The sequence below is a fragment of the Perca fluviatilis genome, chromosome 16 (assembly GCF_010015445.1).
Source record: "Perca fluviatilis chromosome 16, GENO_Pfluv_1.0, whole genome shotgun sequence".
NCBI lineage: Eukaryota > Metazoa > Chordata > Actinopteri > Perciformes > Percidae > Perca > Perca fluviatilis.
The window spans coordinates 6,062,811-6,088,639 of NC_053127.1; the positions used below are offsets into that span (position 1 = coordinate 6,062,811).

The following is a 25,829-nucleotide window of genomic DNA, read 5'->3' on the forward strand; positions in this document are numbered from 1 at the left end:
TAATAATAATAATAATAATAATAATAATAATAATAATAATAATATGGATTTCATTGAGAGGAATGTGGCTATCAAACGAGTGTAATTCAATCATTTTGGTCCTAATATAATAGCAGCAGGGGCAATATTAGTAGGCTATTCTAAAACTGGAAAGTGGTAATGGTTTAACTGGGCAGAGGGCCGTGACTGTGCTCGTGTAGCTCGTGGATGTGTAATAAAACCGGTGGAGATTCGAACCACTTCGTGAACCACGTGACGTGGTACGGACGGGCAGCAAGGCTTCAGATGTCATCAATGACGTCATTTGTCTAAAACGATACAATCCTCAAAAGACGCTTCGAAGCCTCGGCACAGAAACGTAACTCCACCAATGTTCACAGTGATAAAATACTGAACTCAGTTTCAAGTCTCTGTGAGTAGTAAAATAAATAGAAATACTGGCTGCCTGGAGGGTGGGAAAAAAACACTAAAAACTAAATTACAGCAGTAAATAGCTGATTTTAGTAAATGAACTGAAACAACAGAAACGCCAGGGGACTTTGATATGTAATGTAAACTCCTAATTGTAATTTCCGCCTGACATTCTTTATGACTTTCTCCCAGCTGAAGCGTCGTCGAAGAGCTGCTTTTGGAAGTGTGCCTGGTGGAGGCAACCTGAACAGAATATATAGCATGCTGTATAAATCTGTTCAAAGACGGAGGTGACAGCCGCGCCATGTGTGTGTCGCCCAACAACAGCGAGTTACTGACTGCAGCACAATGAGCTGCGGTTTCTGCTCGACACTGTTGTTACTCTGCGGCTCCAGTCGGTTATTTACTCACCCAGGCTGAAAGAGTTTATGTAAATGTTACAACAGGTATTTAACTAAGTCACTGAGCCTCAGACAGACTGCAGAGTGAAAAAAAAAAAAAAAAAAGAAGCAAGAACTAAATCCCCCTTTTAATACCACCATGGATATTGTGCCACTTATTTATGCACTTCAATATCCAATGGAAAATAATCTCAAAATGAAATAGCACAACGTGGCGTCAACATAAAACACTGCGCTTTCAAGCCGGTCAAGTTCACTTAGTGGCGGAAACAACATACTTTTCACTCAGGAAACGATCGTTTCTCTGGAGTTTTCTTTTTCCTAAATTTAACTAGTTACCCTAACCCTTTTTTTGGATAAACTCCACTACCACGGCCCCTGAAAGGACGTCATCTGGCGGTGCCTGTAGCCGGCTCACTGTCACCTATTGGCGGCTTAACAACTGCCGCTGGTAGCTGGTGTCCCGGAGCTCTGTAGCGGCTAAATACAACCAGCAACTGCCGCTCGGATTTTTATCATTATATGGCACTATGTGTTCACGTTGCAGCGCTTAACTTAGTTTAAAATACTTCTATTTTAGGTATATCATAAATGGTCTATTGGTGAAGTAGATGATCACATTTAGTCCACGGAGACCGGGGATACTAATAATTCAGCAGTGGCAGGCACTAAAAGCCTGTTTTTATAACAGTCTTCAACTGCTTTTGGATGGATCAGGGATCAGTATAACTCCTTATGTTTATGCATACAATTTCAAAAGTGGCAGGCTATCTCTGACCTCTCAAGCATCTGTAGTTTTTAGGAGTGTTTAGTATTAAGCACCAATTAGTTGTGTAGCTGTCCACGACATGCTATACAGCTCGCAAACATGCTTCAATTTTTAAAACCCAACAACAGAGCTTCATATCGTCTTAATTGTGTTGGGTTTCCCTAGAGATAAGGGTCTTCAAAATTCAGCTACAAGTAAGTTTACTGTCATGAAGCATTTGTGAAGATAAACTAATTATAGTTCATGCTGGAACTATAATAACAAGACAGAACACAGGAGGGTGAAAAAGGGTATTTGGAGAAATATCACTCCTTTAGCCTTCAAGCCTGTGAGTGGGCGGGCTGGCGTCTGTGTTTGATAGCTTAGCGGCAGTGGCACCGAGATTCAATGCAAAGCAATTATGATGGTAAAATATCTTCAGTGAAGACAGACAGTGTCGTTAGCAGTGTAGAGAAAGGAATAAATATCACATCTGAATTCATTTTTAGCTGTTCAAAATGCAAGTTGATGAGCTAATTAGCAATCTAGCCTGCACTTTTTCCCTGATGAACGTTCCTTTGGTAGCTCGTTCTGCAAGATGTGTTCACGCTTTTACATTAGATGAGGAAAAGCTAGAAAGCCAATATAAGCTGCTGTTCAAAGTCCGCAGGATTTTTTGTGCTGTGTCTCAGGCTGCTGTCTGGCTGTCAGTGTCCAGGTTGTTCTCAACCATTCTTACATATAGCTACGAAAAGTAAAGCAACTAACTCGGATGCATTCCACGGATTTGTTATTGTATGCACCACATTGACTGCTGCTATAAAAGAACACTGTGGACCATATAGTAGGATTGGGCATTGAAAACCGGTTCCAACTAGGAATTGTTTCCAAAATTCCAAATCCAATGGAATCGTTTCTTTATTGGACTTGTTTCGAATCCGATCATCGATTCCAAATTTAACATTTAGCAAGTTTTGGTCTCCCTAGCCGCTACTGTACTTCCAGGTGCTTGTTGTGTTGCAGCCACGGACAGCCATGTTGCAGCAAGCGGTGCTTTAAAACGGTGCTTATTTTACTTTGAAAATCCCAGTAAAACTGTATATCACCATTGAATCAAAATACAATTTTGCTCTTATCTGTGAAATAATGTGGGTTTAACTCCACCCCTCAAAAGTGGGAATCGAGAATCGATAAAAACCAGATTCGAAGGGTAAGAATCTGAATTTGAATCTGAATGGTTAGATCAAAACGAGTCCCAACCCTACCGTGTCGGGAGGAGGTCGGGGTGGATGGCTGGGTCATAAAACACAGCGCTGTCAAGCTGGGCAGCGATGTTCGCTTGCCGGAGAAAACAAAACAATTTTACCCAGGAAACGTGTTCCTTCCCGGCAGCGTTTTAATCCAAACAACAATCTTTTTCCTAAACTTAGCTAGTTGTTTTGGTGTCTAAATTTAACTGTCGTAGCCGCGTGGTGCTCACTTTTTCTTACCTAACTGTAATGTCCGCTGAAAGGACCGGCAGTTCGCAGTGCCCTGTACCCGGCTCACAGTTAACTTTTGGCAGCTAAACTGAACTGCCTACCAACGCCCCTGAAAGGACCGTCACCATCTGGGGGGCGAAACAACTGCTGCTGGTAGCTGGCGTCCCGGAGCTCTGTATCGGCTAGATACAACCATACTACTAACCCTAACACAACCAGCAACTGCGACTCTGTTTTCACGCCACAGCGCTTTACTTAGTTCTATTTTAGGTATATAATATATGGTCTATTGGTGAAGTAGCATTGATCACTTTGAGGAGGGGGGATACATTTAGTCCCCATCGGGGATAAAAAAAAAGAAATAATTCAGCAGAGACAGGGATATGTAGACTAGAAAAGGGGGAAATCCCACGCATCCCCTGTGGCAAATCGCACCCTGTTTATATAGCACTTTTCACAGAAAAAATCGCAAAGTGCTTTACAATAAAATGTAATACAATAAATAAAAAACATATCACAGGAAAATATAGGTACATAAAATCAGACAAACTTAAAGCCTGTTTGAATAACATTCAGGGGTCATATTTATACTAGATCATACGGACCCGTTCTCAAGAATGCATTGTTGTAGTCACCCGTCCGTCTCAGAGAACAGATTTCTGCAAATGTATTAATCCACACTGACTCTGATAGACATACATGCAATGCCCATCAAGTGAAGGAAGGTGAAGCATAACAGCAGTCATTCAATTCATGCAAATCACAAACTTTCTCTTTGTTGTGAACAGGACGTCCGTCCCTGAAAGGACCGCCATCTCACGCTGCTCTATAACCGGCTCCCCGTTAACGTTTTCTCGGCTGAACTCAACTAGAAACTGCCGCTGATACGAGCGACAGCTCACAGAGCGCTGTAGCCGGCATCACGCGACCGCCTATTTTCGTAGGATATTAAACAAATTGGTGTGCATACATTTCCGTACGATATCGTACGAACCTGTTCATGAGAATGCGTTGCAGTGTCACATGTTTCATGCAGAATGAAATCATGTGACGTGCATAGAAGTTCTTTGTCAATGTAGAGAGAAAAAAAAAAAAAAAAGAACATCCCGACTTGAATCTGCGCAGACATGGAGCCACGTCATGAAGACACTTTTTGTAGAACAGCTCCAATCTGATTTTTGTTCTTGTAACAGCGAGGCGTGTTAAAGGATTTGACCCCAATACGTCCACCCAGGTCCCCGGCGACTCGAGCCTGCCACTGCGACACTGCCAGGGCCGTGATTTCCCATTAGTGTGTGACAGCGGGGCCGTTTATAGCACCAAAGCCCTTTGGAGAAGGAGGTTAGCTGTAATTATTCAGCTGATAGGTCATGAGCAGAGTGGGCCTGTCACATCTCTCCTGGCTCCACGGACTGAGCCAATCAGAAGGCAGGAGCAGCGTTTGGTTATTAGTCAGACTAGCAGCAAGCATTTCCCCCGGAGAGAGAAACTGCACTTTCACTAGTAGTTGTTTCATATATCATTTAAAAAGGACTCTTGCAGTCTTATCTCCCACATGTGACTATATATAATAATACTACAATTAGCCTGGTTAATACTAGGCATGGGCCATTATAAGATTCTGACGGTATGGTAACCTTCAGCAAAAATATCACGGTTTCACGATATTGCAAATGCAGCATTTAATTTTGTATATTTTGAAATGTCTGGGTAAAAAACCTTTTTTTCTCCATTGAGCAGTGTATTTTATTGTCAAACACATTGTCAAAGAGGGATTTCTAAACTGCACTTTCTGTCCTTGACGACTCATACCGCAGCAACGGTATGATGGAAAAATGTTGTCGTTTTCAAACAGTGACTTTGCTCATGCTATTAACGGTACTTTTCATCCTGACCTATTTCTGCAAATATACTTGTTGACACAAAAGAAGGAAAAAAAATAGTTTTCATTTTTCAGTCAGCTCAGGATTCAATTAGTGTTTTTCTCTCCAGCTCACATTAGGGCTGCACAATTCTTCCGACCGGCTCACAGGCCACAACAAAAGATGGAGATCCACAGCAAACGTAGTATTAACAACATGCCATTTATTAAATGAAAGTGCAAACAGAAAGACGGCGAGGTGTGGTTGTCTGGATCAGCGGGGTATGGGGGTGTGTGGATGCAGTGAACAATGTGTGGTGCATGTTGTCAGTTAATGGCTAACAAAGGCAGTAACTGAACAAAGATGAGCTCATGCTGCTGCTGGCTGAAGGGAATGGACCTTTTTCCCAGCAGACATTTTTGACTTGTTGTAGTAGGAAAAGCACAGCTGAACTTGATCACCTTAACGATTGCTCAGTTCCATCAAGTGTCCCAGTAAGATATTTCAGTGAGTCAGCATGAACAATACCAGGACCTCTCCTAAGTGGAATGCAGCCATCATTAATGGTTTAATACCAGGACCTCTCCTAAGTGGAATGCAGCCATTAGTAATGGTTTAATACCAGGACCTCTCTTAAGTGGAATGCAGCCATTAGTAATTGTTTAATACCAGGGTCTCTCCTAAGTGGAATGCAGCCATCATTAATGGTTTAATACCAGGACCTCTCCTAAGTGGAATGCAGCCATCATTAATGGTTTAATACCAGGACCTCTCCTAAGTGGAATGCAGCCATCAGTAATGGTTTAATACCAGGGCCTCTCCTAAGTGGAATACAGCCATCAGTAATGGTTTAATACCAGGACCTCTCCTAAGTGGAATGCAGCCATCATTAATTGTTTTGAACACACTTGTGCTTGTCCTACTATGACATGTCAACATGTCTGCTGTGAAAAAGGTCTATGCTGCACACTGGTTATGTAGACTGGGAGGACTGGCCAGGTGCTGCCAGTCATGTCGTTAGCACCTCAGCCACAGACCTGCAAGTGCACAAGACAAGACAACAGGGCCACGTTCAGTCCTGACAAAACGTAGCAATGCGCTTTATTAAAAACTGAAACGGGTGCGTTATGCCCTGTTGTGTTCGCAAGCGCTCTGCCTTTTTATTACTACGGGTTTACAGACACGTCTCTGCTAATTGGGTATCACCTGCGACACAGCCAATCAACGAGAGACACGCCCACCAAACGAGATAAAACACATCTCAAAGCCGTTGCACAATGTGTCGCACTGTTCCGGGGAAACATGCCGTACAGCCAGGAATCCGTAGCAAAGCGGTCCATATCGTTTTGAGGTTGAACGTGCCCCAGTATACAGGCACAGGACAACAGGCTCTGGGCCGTCACAACAATATATCCTTTCATTATGGCCGTCGCAATATCTGGCGCAATGTACACATCGCGAAAGGCTGCGACCTATTGCTTAAGACACTCCCGAGAGAGTATCTGTGGAAACTGCACTTGAAAATGTAACTTGTCATTATTTTTTTAATGCTGCCTTTTACGTTCACTTCAATGTTTCATTGAATTTGTTCAGTGAAAGAATGTTGGAAAATGATTTCCTTTCACTTGTTTAAAATTCGACATGCCATCCGTTTGCAGAATACTGACAGCAGCCGAAATGCAGAACTGAGTACACTTTTTAACATCTGTTTATTCAACGCAAGTAATATCGCGATATTGACCGCACATTTTCCTCATATCGTGCAGCCCCGGCTCACATCTATCTTTCCATTTCATGCTGCCTGATGTTCACATTGCACATCATCAAAAGCAATTTACCGGGTCATAATATGAACTATCAGCTATGTGTTAGAAATGGAATTTAAGTGACAGTGGGTCTCTTCCCCCTTTTTTTAAATTGACTCGACACAGTGCATTAAGCATACAGCTCCAGAGTCAGTAATTGTCAAGAGTACCTGCCATCCACTTCTGATTGGCTCTGCATTTGTTGAGAGCTTGAGATGTCAAAGTTTCAATCACACTTCTTTTCCAAAGCGCTCACCGTGATGTTGCAGAAAGAGGATACAAATATTCCATTTAATCAAAACGTGTGTGACTTTAAACACATTTCACTTGAGAGCAACACGACCAGTGAGAGTCTGTCTACCATCATTAAGCTTGAATTAATTGTGTGGAAAAGCCCACTGAGGATTTCAGTGATCATCAAAACACATGCACTGCAGATGACAGTTCCCTTCATGTTTGTCTTGATTCTTTCAACTCCTTTTTTTTTATGCTTCAGCGCAAGTCTTACTGCTCCTTTTAATCATTGTGCCTTCTGCCTGGCCTGGAATTGAATCCAATCAGATCCCATCCCGCCTCGGCTTATGGAATTCACAGCTCAAAAAGTCATAAATAACCGAGATTATGTTGACGTCTCACTAAGCGGAAATGAATTGTGTGAGAGGGCCAACGTAGATCTCAGCGATCATCAAAACACGTGCACGGCAGATGACAGTTTCCTTCGTGTTTATCTTCATTCTTTCAGAAGTGAGAAGTCAAAACAGTCTATGATTTTTTTTATTTTACTTTTTGAGATGCGAATTCCAAAAGCCAAGGCAGGATGGGATCTGATGGGATTCAATTCCAGGCCAGGCAGAAGGCACAATGATTAAAGGAGCAGTAAGACTTGTGCTGAAGCATAAAAATAATTTAATTTTTTTAAAGGGTATATTTTGGGCATTTTAGGCCTTTTTATTTTAAATAGGACAGTTGAATTGATATTAAAGGGTACAGAGAGGGGGAATGACATGCAAGGGCCTCAGGTTAAAAACAAACCCCCGGCAAGGTCTGAGCCTCTTGGGGCACACCCTCAACCAGGTGAGCTACCCAGGTGCCCCAGTTTTATTTCTTTGTTTTATCTTTTTAAATATTTTTACACTTTGGCCAAAATTAGATATCAATATTTGGAGGTCAAATGGGAAAATATTAGGCAGTTGCATTAAAAATTAAAATAGCTGGCAGCTGCAGCCCTAGTCACAAGAGATCTGTTATGTTTTAAAAGAAAAATAAACCAACTTAATAATTACTACAGCCACGAAAGTTTGAGTTTGAAAGCTTTTCTATTGAGGTAATCACATTTGTTAGCATTTGTACTATGTATGGAAGTCTGAAGCTGCATGCATGTGTATTCTCGAAATGATGTAACAAAGCTCATAGTTTTCCTTCTCTTCCATGTTAAGGCAAAAATCTTACTACCAGAGGACTTATGTGGAACATCTAGTGACTAGAGAGCAATAGTGTGCAAAGAAGACAATGGTTGGACATTGTTGGAATTGCCAGTCAGGTGGATGACTCACTCTGTCAGTAAAAATAAGTGAAAGTGGAAAATGATCTTCGGGCATGGGCAGCTGCTGTTCTTTTTAGGGAAACGTGAGCGTGCTGTGCAGATTTCCTCCCCGGACGGAGAACAGATGATGAGTTTGTGTGACCTGGGGTTTTATCAGATTTCCAATGAAACGTCTTTGCTCATATACAGGTGCTGAGTCAAGGACCTGAGCGGTCCAAGTGCACGCTGCTCCAGAGTGGGCACACTGTGTGTTTGAAGCGTGTAAGATAAGAACATTTATTAGCAATCTTGGTTTCAATATCACGTAAATGTATTCACCGTGGATATCTTCAGCTCTGATGACCTTTTCATTTTAATTAGATGTTTTCAAGGTTTTCATTTAGCAAATGCTTATTACAATGAGTCAAGACTTTTTTCATTAAAGATAATTTTTTGGCCATTTTAGGCCTTTATATATAGAACAGCTGAAGACATGAAAGGGGAGAGAGAGGGGGAATGATGTGCAGCAAAGGGCCGCAGGGTGGAGTCGAACCTGCGGCAGCTGCATTGAGGAGTAAACCCCTATATATGGGCGCCCGCTCTACCAGGTGAGCTTCCCAGGCGCCCTGAGTCAAGACTTTAGAGTAATTTTACTTGATAATATTGGTCCCAATGTATCTATTAACACATTTGCCAATTTTGGTGCTTTTATCACAAAATGAAATTCTTTTTTACAATTTATTGAGCTATGCTGCCCCACTATTACCCAACCTTATTATGTGAAAACTAAAACACACAAACTTCAAGTTTGGGGAGGAGGGGGGCGGGGGAGATGACTCTCTCCAGTATTTTGAATTTGTACTGCAGTAACTATTTTAAACACTGTCAATATTACATATTGCACATTTAAAGTTGCCATGGAGTCTAATCACCAAAGACTAACGTTTCAACTTATTGTGCACCATGTTAACCAAACTTCTCAATCTTAAATGAAGTCTCTCCCAATTGAAATATATCCCAGCTGAAGAGGTGTTGATTTGATATAAAGTGTGTTCTCCAGGTATATTTTTCTCTCAGCGTCTAAGGAATCGGTTTCATGAACCTGTGTGAGCAGTACGGTACCTGCAAATTGTCTAGATATTAAAAAAATAAGCTTTAAATGAAAACAAAAATCATCTTGCGATAGAATGGACATGATGTAATTTTGTTGCTTCATGGCTCAGTAGAAAAAAAGAATTGCACTTTAAAGATGAGTCTGTACAAGATTGTGTTGCTTCTATAAAAAAAACATTCTTGCAATTCATCTGTTTTTGTTTTGCTTGTTTTTTTTACTTACAAAAGTCCCACATATATGTCACCATATGCGGTTTTGGTTCATTGGGTGAAAACATAGGCAGCAGATATTTCCCATTGTTGGAATCGTTAAGGCAATAATTAAAGAGGCAAACGAATAGACAACAATCAAATTCTCCAGCAGAGTTCGAGTTTGTGTTTTTGTCTCTTGGAAATTCTGTAAGAGCTCCGTGTTTCCTGTAATTCCAGAGGACAATCAGGTTTCTCCGTTGTTTTTCCCACCCTGAAGGAAGGACAGAATAGAGATAATGAATGAAATATCAGATTTTTTCAGTATTTTTAACTGTGTGATCTTTAATTGACTGTAGATTGACTGACGTGTCTTTCTTTTACCTTCTTGCTCATCCCAAGCTTGTACGAGGTGGTGATGTTGTGTGTGGTCCGACCAGCTGTTCTGCTCTCAACCGGCACACCGGATCACTGCTGTACCACGGGGAATGTTTCTGAAGCAGCACATTACTCACTTGTAGCTTCCATTCTTATCTGAAAAAAGTGAAGCAGACGCACGATTAGCTGTGTTCAAAACCGTTCTCTATCACAGAAATAGTGCACTGGGTACCGAAAAATGCCTTGTCATTCGATACATGGTGTAATTCTGTTTGTATTATTGTCAACAAATCACACAGAAAGTTGACTTTAATAATAAAAAAGTAGCAATACACCGTTATTTTTTATTATCAACTCAATTATTGCGAAAAGGCTGCAAGATTTTCTATGTTAGTTGAAAGAGATCAGCAGTAGAAAACTGGTCATTAAGATGTAACGGTCACTTTATTTAGTGGTGATTTTTATATTCAATTCAATTCAATGTTCAATTTCTTCAATAAAAGAATTGTGGAAATTATTTTCTTTCATTTGTTTTAAGTTCAACAAGCAGTTTGTTGTAATTTAGCAGAATACTAAAAGCAGCAGAACTGAGTACACCTTTATATCTGTTTATTTATCGCAAGCAATATCGTTATTGTGATATTCAACGTTACATGTCGCATATTTTCTTCATATCCTGCAGCCCTATAAAAAAAGCATAATTTTGTTGTAAAACAACCATCAATCACCTGATCAAAGTTGATCGTTGCTTCATGGTCTTTTCCTTTTAAAAGACGCCTCATCTCAGCGCCTCAGTTGGCGCCCCCCCGGTTGAAGTGCTCCAGCACGGTGGCGTTGGTTCTCTCAAACAGCCACTGCTGGCTGGCCGAAGACGCGTCGCACATGTTCATGAAGACTCGCCGCTCGCTAGGGCTGCTGTCGATGCAGCTGTTACTGACGGGGTGGTACAAACTATAATCCTGCAGGAAAGAGGAGTTTTAAAGAAGAGCTCTATTAAGTCCTCAACCTCTTCAGAAGGTATTTATTTCCTTCTTGATGTGACTTTGGGGGCATTTTGGTGACCTATTAAATAACATACTTTGCATTACATTCTTGCAAATAAATACAACTAGTTCCACTGTGATTTGTTATGTTAAAAAATTATATACCACTCTTCCAACACTTGAATTTGACAAAAATGCCCCAGGGGCAATGACATAGGGCCAAGATTTAGCTAAAATTAAGTCTGTGCAAAACGTCCACTTCACTCCTGACGTTCCCCCTTCCTTTTAGCTCTGGTTTGATCTCAACCAACTCCTTATGGAAAAAGTTCACTCTTTAAAACATTCTTTAAATGTTTCACTGTGTCCACAAATATTGACTAGGGTAGCTTTAAAGCCGCTGGGTGTTTTGAAAATGTCTGACTTTTGCACGCCCATTGGTAGTATAAAAAAAAAGATGCTGTGGGACACAAATCTGTCCCACAGATCTGAGCAGAGGGCGCTGACATGAACGGGCTGAAAGCAACAGACTCCCAGGATCGTCCCACTGTTCTACAAACAAAAGGAGCCAGAAGAATAAACTGAAAGAATCACATCGCATAGTAGCTTTCAAGAAACAGGAACAGGGGCAATTTTCTCTCACATAAAGTCCATTAAATCATAAACAGGTGGTCACCATTATGTTGGGACTATTAATTGACTTAAATGATACTTAGCTAACCAAAGACATCACAACAGCAGCTCAGATTGGAATGTTGAAAAGAGGATACAGCGGTAAATACAACCATTTTCTACAAATATTAAACTCCAAACTCTCCACTTTACTCTGCCGTACCTCTCTGTAGCGCCACAGCTGGTTCCCCTTCATGCCGTGGCAGTCGTACAGGGTGACGGGGCTGCTGTGTGACACGGCGTCGAAGCAGACCTTCCTTGTGTGCACGGGGTCACCCACCCGAATATCCTCCCTCCAACCAAATGTTAACACCTGCAGGGAACACATCTCAGCTGTAACAAACATCCCACCGCTTTCATCCTCCATTGCTCTTCCTGAGGTTTCTAGCATTTTTTTCCCTACTACAGTCTTTCTTTGTGCAGTTTTCCTTATCTGAGATGAATGTATGAGAGAGCGTGTCATATGTTGTAAAGGTTGTCAAGGAAGAATTTTGACTCAATCATATGTATATTTGCTTAGCATACACAAGCCGAATTTGCATGACCTACTGCACGCAGCAACTATGCAAATATTACCATGTTAACATTAATGTTATATCGCCCATGTACAGTAATGTTTAGCATGTTAGCCTGTTTGCATATTGGCATGCTAACAATAGTCTCGCATTGCCAGACCTTCCTCCACAGCGCCTCGGAGGAGGGTCTGGCTAGTCCACACAGCACTCCTGGATGGGAGAAAAACATGCTCCTGGTTTATTGGCATTTCTTTAAACCAATCACAATCGTCTCGGGCGGCGCTAGGCGCCAGACGCAATAACGCTACCTCTGCATAATAGCCTGGGGAAGGATAGTCCAGTTAGCTGTCTGGATTTACCCTGCAGAGATCTGAGGAGCACTTAACCATAGTCCTCATAAATCCACACAAGTTCAGAATGCCAACACAAAGAAAGTGGAAGTTGAGGGACATCCAGCCAAAAATAAGGGAACTCAGATCTTCATGGGAGCAATCCCCCTAAATTAATTGTCGTCGATATAGACTATGCTATCATTAACAACAACATAGTCTTGACCAGGGGAAGTACATTTCCAGAATGATTGCTTGAATTGTTGAATGATTCCTCATCTTCCGCTCTTGTGTGTTTCCGTTCTCAAACTCTGTTCACAACAAACTTCGAGCTACAAAATGTCAGATTTTGAAGAAAATTTGCATTGTGCAAAAAGGCAGGCCTGCTTAGTTCTTTCAGAGAACGATTGTTAAGATTTAGAAAGAATATGTTTAGGGCATTTCCTCTCTAACTGGGACGTTTTTGGACCGATTGGTGGGATTGCTGTGGACGAAGTACACACGGAGATACACTGGTAAGAGCTAATGAGGTTTAATCATGTATCAGCTAATTTAAATAGCTCACATTACTGTTACTGTGTGAACAGTTCACTTCATTTAAAATTGTATTTGGCTTTTTTTTGGGGTGTAAATGGATGGGGATTGGGCTATGGATGCCTGTATAAAATTTCATAGCAAGGCATTTGGTCAAAAGTTTTTATTTTAAATGAAGCCTTAACTACGCCAACAGAACAGTCGACATTGCCGTCTCAAGAGCCATGTTAGTACAGCTAAATATACCCAAATAGAAATACAAATACAAAAGACACACAGGCCTGTGCCTCTGTTCAGTTCTGAAAGAACTGGCCGATGGGTAAGTCTAACCATTAACCCCTGCTGTTCATGTGTCATGGTCCTTTTTAGCACTTCATGCAGCATAAAGGAACTGTTGTACAAAATCCTCCCAGGTCAGGAAACTGAGACCTCATGAGATATTTGAATGTCAAGTGTTGAATGCCCCTCACCTGTCCATGACTCCAGGCCACCTCGCCCCGCCCTTTCACACAGCTTTCCAGGCGGATGGGGCTCCCTGACACAAAGTGTTTGATCTCCATACACATCCCGCTGCCCACGTTCCGTATCTGCAAAACACACAAAAGAAGACATTGAGATGGAGACACAAAAGCAGGGACTACTGCAGGGCCCCTGTGTTTTTAATTTAAGGGCAGGGTTGATAACTATTTCCAATATGCACTTTATATATATTGTTTGAAATGGTCTTTACATCCCGACAGCAATAAATAACTTATGGGATCTGGAAAATTATCTTAAAAAATCTGTCATCTGTAGCTGCTGTAATCCTGTAAAAAACGCCCACCAATCATTGCCTCGTGGGCCGCTTGGAAAGAACCAATGAAATGCCTTGTTGCCCGCTGCGCGTACTCTACCCCTCCTGTGTACGAGCCTGATGCCAATGCGCGTCGCCCCCCTTATCGGGGAATGAGACATGAAGTAAAATTGCGCTCCTTTCTCCGCTCTGAAGCTGCGAACCAGCGATGCCAGTGCACGTCTGTGTGTGGGCGTAGCCCCAAGAACATGGGGAGGGGTCAGACGGAGCCCCGAGGGGATTCTTTTTCCCAATCTTGCTAGCTTTTCAACATTACCAACCCTGCCTTTAAGTCTGAAACCTTGATTTATGTGTGCTGTGGCTCTGCTTGCCACTGTATTTCATCAGACGTTTCTTATAAAATGACATGTGGGTAATACTGACCTTGGGTCGGCGTATAATAATCCTATTTCAGTATATAGCCACTCTTACCAATGTCCTTGTGTAAAAAGGATTTGATCACACTTACTTTTTCAATACACAACTGAACATGTACCTACATTCCAGAGGAGTCTTTGTTGCTGGTTTGCCGTTTTTTTTTTTTACACTTGGAAGGACCCAAAGGCATGTTTGGCCCCTGGGTGTGCACCCATGATGCTCTGATGATAGCATGCAGGAGGAGAAGGCAAACATCCTGTGTTATTGCAAAAATGTTTCATCACTGTTACCACTGGGAATTTTGCTATCTCCAGTTCGATGCACACCCCTCATTCAAGTTTGGAAAAATCCACCTGCTATTTCATTTTTCTTTATAGCACAATAAAGTGTGTGTGTGCTACATACAGATCACTCTACAGCCCAATCCAATCTTCATTCACAGCAATACATACTGCAGAATCATCAGTAGAGATTGTTTTCCTGCCTCCACCCACCTTGGTAGGACTAGTAGATCTGCAGAGTCTTACTCTTGTATGAACAATACAATAATTTTAACAATATGTATAAAGGGGCGAAGCTACATGTTGTAAACATTGGTGGGGGGCATGGCTTCACTGGGAGAATGTTTTCCCATTTATGGCAGCCATTTGTACTATTTTTCAAGCCATTTGATAATAGAATGCCTTATAATCTGTACATCATTTCGAAAACGGAGCATGTCTGTAAAGGGGAAAATCGTGGGTACCCAGAGAACCCATTTTCATTTAGATATCTGGAGGTCAGAGGTCAAGGGACCCCTTTGAAAATGGCCATGTCAGTTTTTGCCTCGATAAATTTAAGCCCAACTTTGGAGCATGACATGGATGCCCATGGGAGCCTGCTATGGCTTTTAAAAGACAGTACAGTCAGCCTAAAGGATTTGGGGCTTTTGAAAAAACATTCAGGGCTGGAGCCCCAGAAACCACGCCCCCGCTCCACCCCTGTGTATACACATAAAGGTATACTGAAGAAAGTGGTTTATAGATTTATAAATATAGTAGATCCATGCCTTGATTCTGAATAAATCAATGATAAGCTCAAAAAGCATGGTCATGGTAGATCCATCCATCCATCCATCCATCCATCCATGTAAGAGTATGTTTAGATAATATGTTAAGATACTACCTTTGTGCTCTGTTGGCTTATAGTTGTGCGTGCATGCATGGGTGCACATAAACATGTCCAAATCTGTGTATATTGCTCTGTATGTTTTCTGTCTTGGACCACACTTATCAAAGCAGTTTCATAAACTAATCCTCACCTCTCCCCACGCGGCAGCAGGGGGCTCCACCATTGGGTAGTGTTTGGGCAGATCCCAGGCCACCTCCCTCATGAACCACTTGAAGTTCTTGCAGTTGAGGCGGTTCCTCAGCTCCTTCTGGGCCGTCATGTCGCCCGCTGACAGGTGGCGGTACTCGGGCCGGCGCTGGTAGACATATTCGGCGTATTCGTCCATCCACACCTCCGCCACACGCTTCAGGTTCTGAATTCAAAAGGAGAGAGTGAGCCGGGTGAATTTAAATTCATACACTGAACAGCCCACATTTCTAAGCAGGCATCTAAACTCTGCCAGAATGTCTCAGAGCCTCCCTCAAATAAACCCCCAATCCCACATACCCTGGCAGTGAGGATGATCTTGTGGAACCACATTGGACTGTTTTGTGAACATAAATGTTTACACAGTCTGCTGTTAGTACTGTAGATTATTCTCAGGGAGTCTGCTCCGACAATGGCATCCATTTATTGGAATAGTAGCCTTGGATAGTCCGGATCAACGGAAGGCTTTGTCCCTCACCTTCCACTCTCTGTGTGCTGCAGTTGTCAAAATCCCTTCGACGCGGGAAACAACCACAAACTTTGAGCTAGCAAGCTACACGCTGAAAAATTAAGTTTTGAAGAAAATATGGATGCTGCAACAAGGCAGGCCTGCTTGGTTCTTTCAGGGAATGATTGCAAAGATTTACAAAGAATATGTTTACGTTACTTCCTCTTTAACTGATGTTTTAGGACCGATTGGTGGGTGGTAGTACACACAGAGATACACTAGTAAGAGCAAATTACATTTAACCATGTATCCAGCTATTTTAAATAGCTCACAGTTAACGTCATCTAATATTTTACGTGACGTTTTCTTTTGCGGGGTGCAAATGTTCCACCAAAACAAGTTCCTTCCCGAGACCATCTTGCTGAGCCACGTTCGGAGCTTAGCGCCGCCCAAGACGATTGTGATTGGTTTAAAATGAAACCAAACAACCCAGAGCGTTTTTTTTTTTCTCCTATCCCAGAATGCATCTGTGGAGTAAGGTCTGGCAATCCGAGACTAGCCTTGGAATAAGCTCATCATCTTGCTACTGTGCTGCAGCTTTTAAAACCTTTTTTACCATTGAAATTCATTTTGTGCCAACTGAATTCAAGCCAACCTTAACTGTAGGTTTCCATGAATGTAGTTTCGGTTGGAGAATCATAGCTCTAAAAATCAAACGATGAACACTAGGCCTAAACAAAAAGTTTGAAGAACGATAAATACTAAGCCTAAACAAACAGGGGTGACCCGCATAATGCAAATTTCAAATTTGTTCAAGTTCTTCTTTAGTACCTTTTATATAAAATGTTCTCTCTCTGTTCATACTGACGCATACTGTGGCAGAGCGAGGCATACATAATGAATGATGTTAGGCTAGGGCCCAGAAAGCACTTTTAGACAATTTCTCATTCTATGTGTGTAGGTACTTTGAAGCATACAAAGGACAAATAAACTCAAGCTCATTCTTCACACTCACACATGCAAAGGCTATATGTTGGAGATAGTGGATACACGGCACACTGCTGCCTCTCGTCTCTGATGGTCTTGTGTCAGTAGATGCTGAACCGTAAAGTTCGCTCGTGCACGGAGGACAAAGAGGAAAGTACTTAGTAGAAGACGTTCAAACGGAAAAGCACCACTTAATGACGAGCTCACACTAGGGCGATGTGTTTGTGTGTACAGCATGTGTTAGGGGTGGGACAAAATATCGATACGGCAATATATAGTTGTCCTTCGGGCAATCCAATAATCGAAACGCTGGTGACAAATATCCATATTTTAATGAATAAAAAAAGGCGCTCTAAATAGATTACCCTGCTCCCAGTGTCACTACTTCATGGCTCCTTAAGGTGGAGCTTTTTTCAAAAAATTAATCGCCTAATTCGATATTTTTGTCGCTTTTGAGAATGTTTTTGTCACTTTTGTTTTTCCACAATAGACAAGAGACAACGAGGGCCGGTTGTAGGCCAATTGGGCCGTTTGTCTGTCTGCAGTAGGGGTGGGACCTTCTTTGTGCGATACAAGAACGATGCATTGGTGCCAAATATCAATATTTTAATAAATAAAATACACTCACTAAATAGATTTCCCTACTCCCAGCTTGGCTACTTCATGACTCCTCGAGGTAGCGCTCAACACATGAATGAGATAAACTTGAACAGAAGTTAACTAGCTGAAGAGGAAGAGGTTTTCAACAGGATGGCGGACAGCAGTTTGAGGAAAATAACAGATGCCTCAGCCACGTTTAAGTCCAAAGTCTGGACCCATAGTTGCTATATAGTTGTCATTTTAATTTCCAGACTGAAAAGCTTGTGCTGCAGAAAGGTGCTGTTTCCTAACAGTTTGGACTTGCAGTGAACAAAGAGAAAAAACCTGCACTCAACCTTTTCACAGGCGTTTTTATCAGTATCGTGAGGTACCCTTTGATTCCCACCCCTAGTATGTGTTTGCATACGTGTAGTGTTTATGTGTCTAAATGTATTCAGTTAGACCATGTTTTAGTTTCACTGTTTGCTGCACTTAAAGGACACAAGTTCTTCTTATAGTGTGTATGCGTGTGTGTGTGTGTGTGTGTGTGTGGGGGGGGGGGTTATTAGATGGCCTTTTTAATATTGCAACAGTAATTGGATTTTGCTTCATTTATTGTTTGTTTAATCTTACTGATAAGAGCTTTTTAAAGAGACACACGAACAAATAAAAAGAGATGCAATAAAGAAGAACTGCTAATATAATTGGACTATTATAAACATGCGAGATACTGTATTGTTGCTGTGAACGAGCTTTGCAGTCTGTGCCATTCAAAAGCCACAGAAAACCTGACAATGGAATTGCAACATTCAGACCTGATGAATGGGAAATATTCAAATGAGCCAGTCCTCCAGCTTAGAAGAAACAGTGTTATTACGACTACCAGTCAGCCTGTGAAACTGTTGAATGCCATCAGGCTTGGGCTTGGAGACTACACTTTCTTTAACAGAGCTGCTTAACAAACTTGAGGCCTTGAGATTGGAAAATGTGGATTTTTTTTGAAAAGGCATTATCGGAAGTGCCAGATCCAATGTTTTTTGGAGCTTGGCCAATACAAGGCACTAAAAGTCAGAATATCCCGATGTCTGTGGTATTCATTTTTACAATATTTTTTCCACTTTTAAATCCAGTAACTATGGATCTCCTAAAGGGACATGGGGGGGGTTATTGTATTTCTCGTGCACACGAGAAACTTTCTGGTGAGCATGAGATTCTTTTCTCGTGAGCATGCCAATCTGAATACCAGTCAGAATGGTTGCCGAGGACGAGGTATTCATCGTCCTGAAAACGCAACGAAATGTACCTGATAGTGTCATCAACAAACTTAAAGATGAAAAGGTTACCCCCTACTCCGGGGACGCAAACACACGTTTGCAGGGTGAACGTTTTGTGTTTTCCCTGGAACGTGAACTCCCTGCCCCGCTTGAAAGCCCTGTGTTTTCATGGAATAGGTGATACGCATACAAATTACAGGGCATTACTTTTCATAGCTACACGTATGAATGGTTCTGTCGGGGTTTTGTGCAGGTTTGGACCCAAAATGCAGATGGTAGAGGTTTCAAAAGGTTTATTAAATTAAAAACTGTTACAACAAAAGGTGTCCAGGTAAAGAAAATGGAAAAGAGATCTAAAAAAAAAAATACACTAGGAAAACTAAAAAAACAAGAATAACCAAATCCCTAGGAATAAACTACACATGGAAAGACAGAGGGTTAGCTGCAGAAAAAGACAGACAATCGGACACCAGAAAAAGAGAGCAGAGAGACTAAATAGACTTTTTTCTCAGCAGACATGTTGACATGTCATAGTAGGAAAAGCACAGGTGTATTCAAAACCATTACTGATGGCTGCATTCCACTTAGGAGAGGCCCTGGTATTGGGCATGCTGACTCACTGAAATAGCTTACTGGGACACTTGATGGAATTGAGCCATCGTTAAGGTGATCAAGTTCAGCTGTGCTTTTCCTACTATGACAAGTCAAAATGTCTGCCGTGAAAAAGGTCCATACACAAGGTCAGTGTTGGGGAGTAACGGAATACATGTAACGGCGTTACGTATTCAGAATACAAATTATGAGTAACTGTATTCTGTTACAGTTACAATTTAAATCGTTGGTATTTAGAATACAGTTACATTGTTGAAATCAATGGATTACATGACGATACTTCTCTGTTTCACGAGTTTATTCACTCTGACTAAATTAAGGCAACTCTATGCATTTTCCAGAAGCCCCGATATGAAATCGAAAAAAATAGCTTTTTGCGTGATCAGTCACAATGGAGTCGGAACCGGCACGAAAGAGCCAGGGCAGGAATAAGTTTCTATCTTGGAAATTCAAACAGCATTTCACATTAAAGAACGAACAGGGAGAATGAAATAAAACTGTGCAGTGCAACCTCTGCTTGCCAGCAACCAACCTCCTTTCAGCGTCCAAATTACTCCACCTCCAACCTGAAGAAGCATCTTAAAGTAAGCTATTTTTTTAATTAGCCAAGGGTAGTCGTCTGCGCTGTAGTTTTACTGGTCACCTTGGTATTTTAACGTTGACGTGCGACTTTACATTCTCCTACATGCTGATTTACTAGCTCCAGAGCCGTTTAAAGACTGACTAGCCCCGTTTTACATGCTAGCTAACGTTAGCTAAAATTAGCTCGTGGTAGCAAGACTGCGGTTAGATTTTTGTAGTATGCAGTTCGGGACTACCAATACAATAATCTATCTGCTTGTTCAGGTACACATTCAGCTAGTTGGAATAAAAAGAACACACCATTATAGGCCTGTTTAGTAAGCTGGATGTGATAGCTGCATTCCTACACTTATAAAACGCAATTCAATGTGGAAGTAATCCTGAAGTAATCCAAGTATTCAGAATACGTTACTCAGATTGAGTAACGTAACGGAATACGTTACAAATTACATTTGTGGGCATGTATTCTGTATTCTGTAACAAAATACGTTTTGAAAGTATCCTTCCCAACACTGCACAAGGTAATGAGGGTAGTAACGAGGGACAGGTGACATGAGGGCTGATGAACAGCTGGAACACATCAGGGCGGGGCAGAAAATCGCAAAGGTGGGAAAACACACAAGGCAGGAAGTCAAACAAGACATGACACAGGAGAAACAGACACTACAAAATAAAACAGGAAACTGAAGCATGAAAACCTGCAGAAGGATGGAACTAGGAAAACAAACAGGGAACACAGAAAGAACACGGGTAACACATAACCTTGAACAAATAACAGGGAAACAGTAACACACGGGGAATGAATTGACAAAATAAAACAAGGAAAACCAACAACCATGACTTGGTTCATGAGAACAGCCTGAGCTCGGTGGGCAGAGACAGCAGGTGTACCCTGTGGCTATTCCTACTTGAGCTCACATGGTTATAAAGCATATGATCTGTTTTCCATTAGGCATTAATTATCCCTGCTGTCAATCTTAAAGATTAGTCCTACTTACTTCCTATGTAATGTAATCTGTTGTTGTTTTGTGACTCAGATGTATAGAGTTGATCTAACAGCACTGTACTTCCACTGAAGCCCTGTATGAGACCGCGGAAAATCTGTGACCGATCTGCTGTGTTGTATGTTGTCGTGACCCGTGGAGGCATACAGTACAGTGCGAAGAATTACCTTGGCCAAACTGATTCCACCAGGGACTTTGTAGGGGACGTACTTCCTGTAGATGTGTCCCACCCTGGAGCAAGGGATGTCCTCCATCCGACCACCACACATCCACACCTGCAGAGAGAGAGAGAGAGAGAGAGAGAGAGAGAGAGAGAGAGAGAAAGCTCTTTCATCAGGCGGAGCTGCATCGTATATAGAAGCTTTGTCCATCTTAGCATTAAAAGACAGAAAGATAAAAGAAGATAAGAGACTTTTTTTGATCCCGCAGCTCAACAATTCAATCACAACTGAATAAGAAATAATATAAAAAATATATAGATATATATAAGAGTAACAATATTAATATGTACACTATAAACACTTCTAATATATACAGACAAGGAAAAAAATACAAATATACAGATGAGATAAGGTGCAGATTAATAACAAAGGGTATTTTCGGGGCGAAGATGTAATTTCAGAAGTGAAATTACAAACAGAACAATCTGTCCCCCTACAGATTGTTCTGGATGATGATTTTTATTGAAAAGATTTTCTCCCAGTTGTCTCACCAAATTGCAGATTCCAAATAGCCTACATTTCATTTATGACTGATGCAAACACCGACATTTTGGGGTAGTGTAGGGAGGTCTGGGGGCATGCCCTCCCTCGGAGAAATGTTTGGCCGTAACAGCCCAAATTTGGTGGCATCTGGTACATTCTAATGCCACTATTCCATCATATACATTGATCTTAAATATTACATTTAATGAATTTTCCTCCTTATATTTTTTTGTATATATTTTTTATCATATATTACTTTATTATTGCCTATATCTATGAGTCTCTAAATCAACTGACACAACCTGAGTAATGTGCACATTCATCTACTTATATTGCATTCAAATAAACTCAGACATGTTAAGTAGGGGTGTGACTTTTCACTGGTCTCATGATTCAACACATGGTTTTCATCAACAAATTTAAGCTGTCAGATATATGTGAACTCCCCTTTTTATTGCATCTGCTTATAAAAAAAGACACTTCCTGAATGTAGCGGCATCTGAACACAGAAGGCAAAAAAAAAAAAAGCAGCGACCGGAAAATCAACAGGTAGGCAATAATCCATTATTGTCTGTCACTGCATTGATGCAGAATTGTCTAGGTCAGCATCGCGATGCATCGATGCAATAATTAATTTCAACACCCCTAGTTGGAAGTGTAGAGGACAGAGGGCACCGACATGGAAAATGCGGGGTACATGTCCGCCCCACTACCCCGTGTCCGCTATGCCCTTGGGTATATTGCACAGTAGGAGGTGACAGAGTGAAAAATGTAAATAAATATGCATAGTGCAGAATATTCAAGTGAAAGAAAGTTTTTAGAAAGTTGTGGAAAGGTAGAAGGGAGGTGAAGGAAGGAGACGATCAAGGAGAAGCGCAGGAGACTGATGGCTAAGAAGAAAGCGGCATGACGTACAGTGGTTCTAACAGGCTTATAAATCCTCGGAGACCAAGAGGAGAGAGACGAGTGAATTCAGAGTGAGAGGCAATAAAGATGAAATGGCAGGAGAGCAAAGAGAAAACAGCCCAAATACCAAATTATGATATGATGGTGACCTGACTTCACCTGAGTTGCAGGGTCAGATCAGAGACAGGGTTTCTGCAGGTTTTACCAAGTCAAATTCAAGACTTTTTAAGACCTTTATGAATGAAATGTAAGACCTATATAACATCATAAAGTACTTGCAAAGTAAATAAATGTATTCCAATCGAATAAAAGTGACATGGAGTAATAATAATCTGTACATTTACAGCAAATTGTATTTGGACGAGCGAAAGAAAGAACTACAACACCACGGAATAAAAAAAAAAAGACATTTCAATGAGCCTTAGACTCTGCGTTACATGGACGCAGGAAAATTGAAGACCTGTTTAAAATGATTTAGGACCTAGTACACAATAGTGTAGTGAATTTAATTAAATCTGCGCTTGACTCACATCGGGCAGTGACAGTTTCATTGCAAACATCAGCTATCAGGTTCCCAAAGGAATGCAAGCTAATGTTAGTAAAGTATCAGTGCTATCGTTATTCTGTATATTGTACGAGATTAATAGTGTAAGGCAATGTTTACAGCGTAGGCTACATATTTTTCTCCGTGAGCAGAGTCAGAGATCAGCTGATGCGACGGAGGTCAATCACGACACATATGATTACGTTTATGTTACAAGTTAGACAATTTGTTTTCATCATTGACGGGAGGAAAAGTATCCTAGACGTCGTTCTAGCGTTATGCTCAACCATGCTATAGTTAGCCAAGCAACTGAATTACCTGTCGAGAAGAAAGCAGGCAACTTTGGCATCTAATACTTTGATTAGTTGGTGGAAGTAATTACACATGGATGAGCACATATTTGTGAAAGAACCCAGAGCAGTAGACAGACCTTACTCCACAGCGCTGGGGAGATGGAGCTGTCAATGCGAGACTAAAGAAAGACTGAGCCGCTGGGATGAGTCTTTTGTATAGAATCTTATGACAGTGTTTAGTAACCAGTAATTCAGCTTGTACAGGAGAAACAATGGCAAATGCAAAAACTAACCGCTAACGCTGTTCAGGAAAACAATGCATGCTTTCTTTTTGAAATATTGAAATCATACAATGAGACTTTAATATCTTTTAATGCACCTAATGTGATTGGCTCAAGTAAAAAAAATTGAAAGTAATTTTATCTTGCTTCTTTTCCTTTCACTTGTCTATCTCGCATAACAGACATATCCAGCAGTGGCTCCTCGTTTTAATCCTCCGACTATAATGAAGACAACAGTGATGATTCTCCCTCTTGGCTTGCAATGCTGAAAATAAATCTTGAGAAAGAAAGGGAGGCAATGAAGAGGATGGCGATGAAAGAAAGACTTAAGAGACAGCCGGAGAGATGGAAAAAGGGTTTTGTTTTTAAGACAATAGCAAAATGTGAAGTAGGGAAATGAAAGTCTAGATTTAAACATGGAAACAAACCAGTTAGGTATGAGAAGGACGAGGTGAATGGCTTCCAAATTGTTTCTCAGGAGTAAAATCCTTTAATATGTAAATAGGATGTATGCTATTTGAAGGATAGAAGCAGGCTGGAGCTGCTGGGAGTTCAAGAACACGGACAGGAATAATGGAACATGAAATCTACATGATTTTTTACATATACGTAGAATGATTTCCAGGTGTAGGCATGGACAACGCAAAGTTCAATACGGTTGGAGAGGCGGTGGTCACCTTCCTGTCCACCTGCCATGACCCGACTTCAGGTTGACTTCAGTGTATATACAGGTGTTTTAAAAACACATTCTCACTCCCAGCACGTAGAAAAAAAGTCTACGCTTGGACAGATGGCGCTTTGGACCCATTTCTTGACGCGCTCGTTGGAAATGGCGTCACCTTTTGACGCGGTGCGTCGGGGCCGATTTGGCGTCACTTTTGTTTCTAACGTAAAACCACTTAGTTAGGGGTTTGGGAGTGAGAACGGGTTGAAGTTCCACCACCAGTGAATCTACTCAGATCACACGAGTGTACACAGCTCAGCTGATGGAAACTGCAGAACAACAACGTTCACTTTCAGCTGCATGGATCAAACATATTGCTGCAAGACAAAATCCAGCATTGCCTAAAAGTGCAACTAAAAACTTGTGTCTCTACTGGTGTCTTTGAACAAATGAAACAAACCGTTCCGTATATACACTGAGTGTCAGTGGCAGCAATAAGACAATATGAACCAGGAATTGAAATACTTCAAGGTTAGTACTGGCTCCCAACACCAATCTGAATGGAATGAACCTGAAAAAACATCGTCATTTTATTTTTTAACGTATGCTTTCAGAAAAAGTTTTCCTCTGCCAACTTGTTTTCCAGTTAACAAACTTTCACTCTGAATAACTAGTTTTCTTGGCTCCATCCACGGAGGTTTATAATTATTTCTGCCCCCAGAGCAGCTCTGTCTCGGAGAAATGTTTGCATAACTGAAACTCCAATCTGCCGGAGCGATATAAAAAAAAAAAAAAAGGTCATATCGCCTCTGTGCTCTGTGTGCCGAAATTTCTTCAGTTTGTGAGCTGGAAATGCTTGATGTTCCCATACCAGCGTGACCAGGATGGAGCTTTAGATTAACTGTAGCAAGCAAATGAAAGTGATTGTGTTTCACATAGGAGCAGCAGTTTGGTTGGAAGGATTAGTATGAGAGCTTGTTAATCTTCTCACCTCAGGAGACTAGGCTGTCCGCTCGGTATCAGCTAATGGAGATCTTACTAAAAAGGGAAACCAAATTGAATATCTGTGGGCACAAAGTAGAGGCACAGCTAGGCATGGGCCGAGAGCAAAACTTAATAGTATAATCTTGGGCCAAATAATAACCTTGGTATGGGATATTATCTCAGTAATTACTTAAATAAGCTTCAAAACAGTATTAAAAAACATAAGAGCTTTTCACATCAGGCTGAGCCCTGGGTCACGGCTGGTGTTTTTTTTCATACTGGCAGTGCTAAATGTTAGAAATCCTCATCTGTTGCTCAGGGTTTAAAAAACATGCAAGCGCTGAGTTATTCTTTACATTTCAGGGTGGATTATACTTCTGCATCACAGCGTGCAGTGGTCAAGCTGTGGGAGCCTCAGGTTCAGGGATTAAAGTTACTGTCAGTTTGTGTTGATTCTAGCG

At 41.3% G+C, this 25,829-nt stretch overlaps 1 protein-coding gene across 1 annotated transcript in view; it reads right to left on the bottom strand.

The window, feature by feature from the left end:
- Positions 1–9,407: 9,407 nt before the first annotated feature.
- Positions 9,408–25,829, bottom strand: part of LOC120575643 (polypeptide N-acetylgalactosaminyltransferase 10-like) — a 109,744-nt gene continuing 93,322 nt past the window's right edge. Inside the window, exons 8-14 of the mRNA XM_039826458.1 lie at positions 21,160–21,267; positions 15,451–15,672; positions 13,411–13,527; positions 11,726–11,875; positions 10,639–10,869; positions 9,917–10,066; positions 9,408–9,806 (exon numbers count right to left, since the gene is read on the bottom strand). Of these exons, the coding sequence (XP_039682392.1) occupies positions 10,702–10,869; positions 11,726–11,875; positions 13,411–13,527; positions 15,451–15,672; positions 21,160–21,267 (765 nt within the window). The 3' untranslated portion in view covers positions 9,408–9,806; positions 9,917–10,066; positions 10,639–10,701. The remainder of the gene's footprint in view (positions 9,807–9,916; positions 10,067–10,638; positions 10,870–11,725; positions 11,876–13,410; positions 13,528–15,450; positions 15,673–21,159; positions 21,268–25,829) is intronic.